The sequence below is a fragment of the Habropoda laboriosa genome, unplaced genomic scaffold (assembly GCF_001263275.1).
Source record: "Habropoda laboriosa isolate 0110345459 unplaced genomic scaffold, ASM126327v1 scaffold318, whole genome shotgun sequence".
Lineage (NCBI taxonomy): Eukaryota > Metazoa > Arthropoda > Insecta > Hymenoptera > Apidae > Habropoda > Habropoda laboriosa.
Window position 1 is genome coordinate 118,865 of NW_017100407.1, and position 11,110 is coordinate 129,974.

At 37.7% G+C, this 11,110-nt stretch overlaps 1 protein-coding gene across 1 annotated transcript; it reads left to right on the forward strand.

The window, feature by feature from the left end:
- Positions 1 to 2,502: 2,502 nt before the first annotated feature.
- On the forward strand, positions 2,503 to 8,773 carry LOC108575448 (ecdysone-induced protein 78C). The gene is made up of 5 exons (XM_017938243.1): positions 2,503 to 2,637; positions 4,938 to 5,314; positions 6,186 to 6,485; positions 6,983 to 7,379; positions 8,548 to 8,773. The coding sequence occupies exons 1-4, from the start codon at positions 2,625 to 2,627 to the stop codon at positions 7,373 to 7,375; spliced, it is 1,083 nt and encodes a 360-aa protein (XP_017793732.1). The 5' UTR covers positions 2,503 to 2,624; the 3' UTR covers positions 7,376 to 7,379; positions 8,548 to 8,773.
- Positions 8,774 to 11,110: the final 2,337 nt, after the last annotated feature.

Sequence of the window (11,110 nt, forward strand, 5' to 3'; positions counted from 1 at the left end):
TAAAAGTTCGGTTAGATTCGGTTGATGTGCTGTACTGAAGCAATCGTGTGTTTATTTGTGATACGTTTCGTTGTACATATCTCTCTGTAAAGTTGTAATTTATACGGAAAGGGACACTTATTACAATGGGTGTTTACTTGCAATTTGTACTTCCAATAAACGTGGGTGATTGAGGATTCCGTTTTGATTGAGGACACACTGTTGCTCGCGTTTGTTATTTATTTGCAGAAGGGGGCAATTACCTTTGCTGTAATATCGCTACAACTGCCGGCGCAAGACAAACTAATTTTATGTTTAACGTTGCTGTTACTATGATTGGCGAATGTGCAAACAAATTTCGGAACTGTTATACGTGTATGTTAGAAAAGTTTCTCTCGTGAATTCTCTTCTTAGAAATTTATAAATTCTACAAATATCCATTTTTATGAAATATCTTAATTAATAAGATTATTAACACTGAAACAAGCAAACCTGTCCAAATGGCGGATTTCAAGATTTCTTACTTTAAAGTAAAAATATTTATTAAGCCGAAATTATTAAGATGCTTTTGTCTAAGTGCATGGTGACCTCAAGGTCTCAAAAATGAAGTTCTAGTGTTGGACATTAGAGGTCTGAAGAGTGAAGTTTCAATGTTGGACACTGGAGGTCTCAAGAGTGAAGTTTTAGTGTTAGACACTAGAGGTCTCAAGAGTGAAGTTCTAGTGTTGGACACCAGAGACCTCAAGAGTGAAGTTCTAATGTTAGACACTAGAGGTCTCAAGAGTGAAGTTCTAGTGTTGGACACCAGAGGTCTCAAGAGTGAAGTTCTAGTGTTGGACACTAGAGGTCTCAAGAGTGAAGTTTCAGTGTTGGACATTAGAAACCTTAAGAGTGAACATAACCACCTCTAAATCGTATTTGCCATCTTACAAATTCCTCCAAAAATACTAGTATAGAGACAAGACTTCGACACTCTACATTACAAATAATCCAATCGAATTTCTCAACGATAAGAAAAAGAAAATATTGATACAGTCTAAAAGTATCTTCGGAAATCTTTCTCACACTTTCCTTCCCCTCTTATTTCTGTATTATCTCTCCTCATACGATGAATAGGATTTACAGACGATCTATCGTCGAAGACAGAAAAATCGCGAACGTTCAATTTTCGAACGGGCAAGTCCGACCATAACGTTTGTCGGATTTGCCGAAGCAATATTGCCCGATGAAAAGGGATTTCTCTTTTCCCGAGAAGACGGAGGTGGTGAAGGGGGGACACTAGGAACCGATGAATCAGACTGTTCGAACAGCCTTTGATGCGATCGCTTTGAACTTTTCACCGAGAGAGAGAAGCGCGTTAATGTTTGTCAGTGATTCTTCTTTCTTTTTTTCTCTCTCTCGAACTCGCCTGTTAGACGCGCGGTTACTTATCGGTATCGGTGATGGACCGTTGAAATCACTATGTTGGACACCTGTTACGCAATCCTCCTGAAAGAGAAAGCAGCCTGCACGACAGCGACGAATAGAATCTTGTCATCGTGTCTGTCGCGACGTCGTGAATCTTGCAAACTGTAAATCGTTATTCGCGACAGATGAGACTTTGGCGAAGAGAGTTCGTTCGTTTCTTACGTCTTGTTTCTCCTTCTTTTATATTCACGTTTTAATAACTGTCTTGTATGCACACGTGTGATTTTACAATTTCCTCCTCGAAGAGTAGTCTGCGACGATCTCTGGTATCGATACCATGTTTGAAATTTATTTTTTAATTCCATAGTTATTACGATATTCTTTATTTTTGTCGAATTAAGGTAATCAGTGGATCGGTGTTATATTTGGGAATGAATTTATCGAACTTCTCTGCGATATATCAATGAACCATTTCCAATGCTTCACCTTTATCACTGTACAGTGTATTCTCAATTTTGTAACGTAGGTATCGTACAATTTTTCAGAAAATAAATTCAAAGTTGTATTTTACACGACGTACTAGAATAAGTGGCTTAATTTAGTACAAAAGTTCACTCTTTTCTTATTTTCTGCCTTTGTGTGTATTACCAGTACGTAAAGGGTAGTAATTTTCACGTTGTTTCCACAATAAAGTGAAAACAGGCATTTTCTCCCAACCTGTTATACGTTTTACCAGCAGATATACCTAACTCTCGCGATATATTCAAAGTGGCTGTTTAATTTATGTAAATCTAAAACGTGGCTACTTGTTGCTACTAACGATGAACCATTAAAATCACCATGTTGAACATCTATTATGCAATTATCGGCGAAGAGAAAGCAGGTTCGATAAAAACAAGCGAGTGTCTACGGATGGAACATAGCGATTGTGCGCCGGTCGAATCTTGTAACGGCGGCCGTTCATCGCGATAAACTGAAACTCCGTAGAGAACGACGACGACTTGTCAAAGAGCAAACGAATAGATTTGTAAGAAGATGATCAGTTGTAGCGATACGAGTGCCTAGCTACGCTACACCGCCAAGTGTACTTATCACTTTCGTTCTTGCAGGGCTTCTTCAGGAGGAGCATTCAAAAGCAGATTGAGTACAGGTGCCTGAAGGACGGCAACTGTCTGGTCATCAGAATAAGTCGGAACCGCTGCCAGTACTGCAGATTCAAGAAGTGCCTAGCTGTCGGCATGTCCAGGGACTGTAAGTAATCGCTCAGTTTTCGTTAACTCACTTACGATGACGTGAAATACGCGTGAAATGCAAAACCTTGGAAAATTTTGTCAGTATTCTCGTTTGCTTCGAAGAAAGATAACTTTGCCAAGATTTACAATTGTTTTGGAAAAAAATAATTTTGTCAAGATTTTCTATTGCTTCGAAAGAAGGGAATTTTATCAAGATTTTCTGTTGCTTTGAAAAAAGAAAATTCTCTGATAAATATTTTAAAATCTTTTTCTGCAAATATTTCAATGTAAAACAATGGATAGATACTCTGATTGAGGGTACAATATCAGCGCAATAGTGGCCTAACCTCAAAATACTTGTTTTTGAGGTTATGTCTAAGAAATGATTAACGTTTAAAATATTTTTTCAAATTTCTATTTTTAGTTTTTGTTTTAAAGGTTGCTTATGTTACTCTATCGTTAAGTCACTGAAATATCAATTCGCCGAAAATTATAGGTTAGGTCACTATCGCATTGATAGCCAATTCTATTCTATTTCAATGGATTAAATTTCATTTGAATAAAAATAGCCCCAATTAAATCTGTTAAATCAATATCCTACGCCGATACGAAACACAATATTGTTCATATAAACGATCGTGCATATAATATCTACACGCACCACAATTTTATCGATACCTTGCATATATTATAATAATTGACTTGAGTACACGTTAAATAATCGTTTAACATGCATAGAACGAGATAACGCTTGTATATACGATAATGGAAATTGATCGACAGATCGCTATCTAATTAATTATAAATTTTCTCTCATTTTTATCGTTCAATATCTCCGTGATTTGTTGTTTCAAACGTGGAGCTTTTAACAGGGACAAAGAAGTAGGTGATTTAAATGCGCAGCAGCAGGCGCAAATTATTAAACCTTACCTTGGAAACAAGGACGCCATTGTTACAATTAGTAATCTTCAGAAGCTTTTTCTCAGAACGTGTTATACGCCATTACGTGGCACAATTTCATAAAAATTTCTCACTTCAGAGAGAAGATTTAAATTGCACTATGTCTTTCGTTTAACATGAAATGTTCCCGAGGGATACTCTCCTGCCTAGAAATTTCACGCGATAATTACTACCATTATTATTAATTATATCAAACAACGATCATTTTTATTCAATTTGTGAGCATCAAAGTTAAAGAAAATTTCTCAGTTCTTCGACTTTTCTCCCTCGGCGAAAGTTGCTTCTTATAGGTCGAAATTTATTCGGTGTTCAAACTAAGCACAACTCTTTTCGCTCGATGGCAATAAACGGCGCGGCGCGGCGTCTTTCAGTTTCACGGAATTTCCGGCGTTCGTCGAGCAGCGAGAGGATAAAGTAAACCGAAACGAAGTTGCGTGCATAATTAACCGTCAAAGTTCCATCGCGCAATATGCAGCAGTGTATAATAGGCAACCGTCGGTGGTTCCTGGCGGCGTATTGTTGGCGAAATCGTAATAAGCCCCTGTGCTAGTCTTGTGATCCGCTTAAGAAGCGGATGTAACTGGGGGTAAAGCTGGTCGAAAGCTCCGCTCCCTCTGTTGTCCAGCGTAATTCTCTCAAACACCGTGTAAAATATTAATCTTTTGTAAATACGGTTATTTTCGGGAAACTGGCTGTTGAATGAACAGCGTAGCGTTCGAAACGTCGAAATGTAGTCAAATTTATATTACAAATAGGGAAGTAATATTAGGTTGTACAATATGAAATATCAAATTTCTAATCATTCGCAAATTCATCTCTCGAACCATTAATCGAGCGTTGGAAAATTCTTAACTCGTTCTCTGTTTTGCTCAAAATAACATTTAAATAAGAGAAAATTTAGGGGGTGATTCTAGAAGCCGATACAAAACGAAAATGAAGAATAAAAAAATTGCGTTCGAAGCTTCGTTCTTCAGTTATTAACGTTTGGAAATATCCCCGTAGCCAGGCAAACCTCCTTACACCGGTGAACATAGGGCGTGTCGAGATACAAGGAGAGTACAGTGGTCCTCAAAACCAACGACACACGGTGCCGAATGTCACTGACATCTTCTCTACACGTATCAGATACGGTGCCGGCCATGTATCGTTAATTTTCAGGACCCCTGTGCTTGACGCGTCCTATATTCGTTGGTGTATGAAGATTTGCCTGGTTACGGGGATATTTTCAAACGTTAATAACTAAAGAACGAAGCTTCGAACGCAAATTTTTTATTCTTCATTTTCGTCTTATATCAGCCTCTAGAATCACTCTAGAACACTCTTAAAAATACCAGACACCGAACACTTTCTTCGTTTCAGCTGTGAGATACGGCAGGGTGCCGAAACGTTCGAGGGAACGCGGCCCCGAAGACGCGGTACCGACCACCACGACAACCACCGCCACCACCGGTGTACAGCAACTAACTTCTCCCGCTGGTACCAACAATAACAACAACAACACCAGCAATAACAACAACAACACCAGCAGTCAAAACAACAATAACAACAGCCAGGCCCAGAACGCTATACCTTGCGTTCCTCCGGCCGCGGTGGTCGAAGCGGATCAGTCAGACGCGGACGTGAAACAGTTGGCCGTGTACGACGTGATACTTCAAGTTTCTCAGGCGCACCACGCTCACTGCGGTTTCACCGAGGAATCAACCAGGGGCATCGTCCGGAAACCGATGATAATACCGGTGAGTTCGCTGGAAATTTTCGGCTAGACGATGTTAGACGAGTCGCGTTATGCTGTTAGCAGCGGATACGACGTGTAGAGAAATTAGCATATACAGGATGTCTCGTTTATAATGAACATTCGAACTGTTTTCGATGGTATTGGAAGTAGGCAAAAAATGTCTGAAATTACTATAAGAGGAGCTTGTATGGTTTGTAGACGTACATTTAACGACGATAAAAGGAAAGGATCTCCCCTAAAAATTATCGTGAACGAAGATGATTTCTTCTTACTTTCAACAACCAGCAGAAGTAACATAGATGTTACATAAGAAACACCCTGTGTGTGCAGTTAGAAAAGCATCTGATTACTTGTAGTTACAACCTCGTTGTTTGAGTACAATGCGGAGAAAGTTGCTGCGTTCTAAGGGGGTAGATTCGTGGCGTCTGATAGTAGAAGGTGTTCCAAATGTGAAATTTGGAATTTCCTTGTTGTAGTTTGGGATTTTACGAAGTTGCTGCGTTCTAAAGGGGGTAGATTCGTGGCGACTGATAGTAGAAGGTGTTCCAAATGTGAAATTTGGAATTTCCTTGTTGTAGTTTGGGATTTTACCAGAGAGAACAATTGGGTAGATGCTCTCTTTTGAAAGTGTAGAAATAGGATAAATTTGCTGCAGTTTACCTTTGTTTCATTCGAATATCAGAAACTTTTGAGGAAAGTATTTTTTCTGCCTAAAATAAGAAAATGAATGGTTTTGTGTAGTGTCGTATCCACTTCTAACGATTTAGTTAAAAAACAAAAATTAGGGCGCAATGAGAAACTCGAAACTGGAACTGGCAGCAACGCCTGTTTCTTTTTATAATCCTGCTGATTAGGCGAGTACTTCTTCGCAGCCCGCCAGTCCAGAGGACCCAGAGGCGGCATCCTCAACAGCAGAAACAGTTGAATCGCAAAGGATCTGGCTTTGGCAACAGTTCGCCACCAGAGTAACGCCGTCGGTGCAAAGGGTGGTGGAGTTTGCCAAAAGGGTGCCAGGATTTTGCGATCTTTCGCAGGACGATCAGCTGATCCTGATTAAGGTCGGTTTCTTTGAGGTCTGGCTAAGCCATATCTCAAAGATGACCACTGACAGTTCGATGACATTCGAGGATGGTACTTATATCACTAGGCAACAAATGGAATTGATGTACGAGGTAAGGATTCTCTTACTATTTTCATCGTCGATCTTACGTTACAACTCTGTCTCTCCCTCTCTCTCTCGACAGATAAACTCGACGTGAAAAAGGGTATAAATATTTGTTTACGGATATAGAAACAGAGATACAAGCATAGTAGAAGCTTTGAATATTTGAAAATCGAATCAGGATGTAAATGGGATTAAATCTCACTTTGTCAAGTTTTTCTCTCTGGCTGAAAAATACTTTTATCCTCTTTTTCATATCCAGATTTTTAACATGCTTCGAGAAATATTTTAAGTCATTCTTGCCTTGCGAATTTTCTTCGTTCTTTCATTTCTCTCAATTATACTTACATTTCTTCTTATAAAGAAGTGAAAACGTGTATGAAAAGACACACATTGAAGAAAAGATCTATAGGAATATCAATTCTAAACGATCTATTTCATGATTAGATTAAAAAGATTACACGGCAGTTTGACAATCCACTAATCGATCGATACGAAACAAAACAGCCAGACTTTGTGTCCGCTTTGATGCAATTCACATCGGCCCTAAACGCCCACCAATTGACGGACACCGAGTTAGGCCTTTTCTCCGGTGCCGTTCTTCTCGGTGAGAGGCCAGGCCTGAACGACGTGAAAGCGGTGCAGAGGCTTCAGGATCGTCTTCTGGAAGCACTGAAGGTACAAGCGTTACGGAATCACACGGTTTCCGGCGAGGCTACCTCCGCAGGCGGCTGTTCCGGCGTCTCGAGCGTCTCACAAAGGATACCAGAATTAAGGGCCCTGGGTGCCAGACACGCGAATCTCCTCGATTGGTTCAGGAGGAACTGGACCAAACTCAAGTTGCCACCCCTGTTTGCCGAGATATTCGACATTCCCAAGTGCGAGGAAGATCTTCAGTGAAGAGGTGATCAATCACATCATTTTTTATCATTTTTATTTAATAATTGTTTCAAATTACTTAACACATTCGATGCTACGACCATGAAATTCTTTAACCCCTTCACTTATGACTACTTTACCGACACTTCGTGTAAATGCAAGCTATTTATTATTTTAATACTGTATCAAGTAAGAAAAGCTGATATATTATAGGTACATCCTTTACAATTTCATAATTCTCAGTCTTATAAATTAAAAAGTAATTTTTATTACGGATGTGTAACTGTTTCTATCACGCCTTCACAAGAATCTGTACCATAGGTATGACTTGTTGTCATATGGCAAGGGGTTATATCGAATCAATTTTTTTTATCAAGAATTCGTTCTCGCGTGGTCATAATTGAAAAAAGAATTTTGTGCAGTAGTGATAGTTATTTTAACAAACTATTACTTGATATATCTTGATATATCTTGCAATAAAGATACTTCTGATAAAAAATTTGCAGCCCCTGAGATAGGGCAACCGTACTTCAGTAGTAGCGAATGTGTTAACGAAAAACTGATGGATGCAATTTTTAAATTAGAAAATTATTAAAATTACTTTTATGTAAATGAGAAGAAATCAAAGAAGAATACTTTCTATAATTTTAGTAAACTTTATTTTAGCATAATTATAATATAGACACAGTTTATTTTACTTTTTAAAATCGCCTCGTATAAAACAGAAGTAATGGAGTTCGTCGAAGAGTTAGAACTGCATAATCCAGTTGATAATAGAGACTTGGAGCTTCCGTGATTAAAATCCTCGCGATTGAAGTTATTAAAAGTTTCTAAATGTAAGCCATGAGGCCATCCAGAAGTTCTACATTTTAATCAGCATAACGATCAGCTTCTTCGAAGATACTTAAATACATTAATATCCCTAACCAAACTAACAAGAAGCGGAAAATTAACGAAATAAAAATTCTGTTACACAAAATTAAAAATTATTATCGAAAAGAAAAAGAAAAAAATTTTTAAAAACAACTTCGATTTTCGAATCAATTTGAATCTCGTCACTTTCAAAATCGTACCCTATAAATCCTCAGTTCGTATTTTCATCCATCTCCACCCCATAGAAATCCACTTCAATTTACAATTCAATCCGACGGTAAAGAAGGTAAAGAAGTCTAATCGGGGGATCGTCTTTGAAGAATGTTTCAGAGTACATCGAGTTAATTCGACGAAAACGAATGGCCCTGCCAGGGATAGAGGGAGAGAATCTTTCTAATAGCCGGCGCTCATCGCACAAACGTGGCTTCTCGAACCTCGAGAACGATTTGTTTTCGCGTGAGAATCGCTGCGATCTGGCACAATATGGCGGCTCAATCACGCCACCACAGCGATTCCGTCGTGTGCTGTTCGCCTCATTGACGTACGGGCGGGAAGATGGATCGTTTCGAGGCGAAGGGTACAGATTGCTGATCGAAACACACTTGGCACGATATACGAGGAGGAGATAGTTTGCTGGATTAACTTTGAGGATAGAATGAATCGTACAATGTGGATAATCGACGATTGAATCGGTCGGTAATGACGAATAAGTCGATGATTTATATTTGAGCTAAACGGATAACTTTTAAAAAGTTACTTAGGTTTAAAACAAAATACTCTTTCTTTGAAATAATTACGAAAGAAAAAGAAGAAGGAAAAAAGAGAAAAAGGATAAAAAAACCCTCCTTCGATTGTTCTAAATCGTGCAAGGGTGCAATTAGAAACGGTGTATTTGAAATAGAGCAGAAGGGATTTGTACCATTCGCTACGTATGCAATATGGCGTGCCACTCCAAATGGAAGCATTTAAATACTCAGTCGGTGAGGAAGGGAATAAAGAAGTTTCGTGTGTAACATTGGTCCCGCGCATATCGTTGATTGCAATAAAGCGGCGCAGTGATCGAACACGCGTCGCGTTGAAAAGATAGCACAAAATCGTGATCAATTTACAGGCACGTTTATTATTACGGTTTATTTAGCTAAAAAACGAAAAGAAAAGAAAAGAAAAATTCTCCAGCGAACCTTTCAAAACCTTGACACTTAAACCAAGGATCGTGTAGCGTTTAAAACAGACGAACAGAAAGTGTGCGGCATTCTTTCGAGGTACAGTGATCGAAATCTCGCGGATATTCTGTACAGGATGCAACGTCGTACTCGTAGACATATCGAAAGCATAATATCGTATTTTTTTCATGCAATCAGCCCGAAAACAATCTTTCCATCCTCGATGTAATGATGATCTCTGTGCATCGATAGATGGCTGCACGCTCGCAGATAAAAAAAAGAAAAGAAGTAAATATGGTGGTACGTACATGCGCTTAACACGAAAGTAGCAAAAGGTGCACACTTGTCGCGGTTGCAACGCGTGGACTGCTGCATGTGCGTACGAACACTGACACTTATACACTTATACAGATATACAAAGTAAAAAATAAAAGTTTCACGCTATATAAAAGCTCAAGAGGAAATCTTTATAGGACGTATCTATCTAGATGCATCCGCTACGAATCTCAATCTATGCAATCTCTATTTTTATTACTTGACAAGTAGTATAGTGAATTACCTTTATAGATATTGTTGCATCGCTTCAGGGTGTTCCGCGGAAACGGAGAATAACGTGTTTGAACGAAGCTGTTCTTTTGTTGAAACTCCTTACGAATTATCGGTGTGCGGATTTTTAATGGAAGATATTTCATGTACGTAACGAGAAAATGAGGAAAAAAGGGAAGAGAGTTAACCGTTGTGTATCATATATAATGTACTTGTTGCGTTAAACTGTTGTATTTGTTATTGATCTACGGCCGAAAATCGTTTTCCGATTGTTAATGAAGTCCTGAAGTGAGCATGTTTGAATCTTCGAACTCTTGAACACTAATAATTCTCTGACAATGACTAGCATGTAATGTGTATCGATATGTAATTAATATACATATACATATGTATATGTATAGTGGTGTGTAGAAGAAAATTTAAAAACCTATATAATTACAAAAAAAGAAGCTATAATTTATTAAAGAAGAACTATATTTTATATTAGTAATTAATGTATCGCGAAGAAACAATGAAAACAGTAATTATTTGTACAAAGATAAAAAGATGTATTTTATTTTAAAAATAGAAGAAAATGAAATATTTAACTGAACAAAAGGAAGTTTGAATTCAGCAATTTCATTGAATTTTAGATTTAAATTGTTTCTCGTTTAATAAATTGTTATTATTGGATCATTTTTTATTTTACACATTTCGTATATCTTTTTCTGCAAACAATATCCCAGCTTTTGCAATAATATATGTAACAGTAGTAACCATTGAAATTATTACTTATAAATTTCATATTTTACTAACTTATTGTTAGGTATGTGATTTTAGGCTAGTATTAAAGTCATAATTAGACAATGTATAAAAATATCAATTTTAAACTTTCTTTAAGCCACCACTGTACATATTCTATATTCATTGTGAGAAATGGGGAAAATGTAAGTTTATCTACTAGAGAAATTAATGTTTTATCTAGCGTCGTACTTAAATTAAATATAATATAACGTCGGTATATCACTGTCGCTAAAAAAGAAGGGAAGAAATTGTGGAAAAAGACTAGCTTCACGATACTAGAAGGAAGAAAGAATTCCAACTCTAAGCGCTCACATCAAGTTGTGAATAAACATATCATACCTAATTAATATATTGAACAAAGAAGGGATATCATCGTTTAATATAATATAAA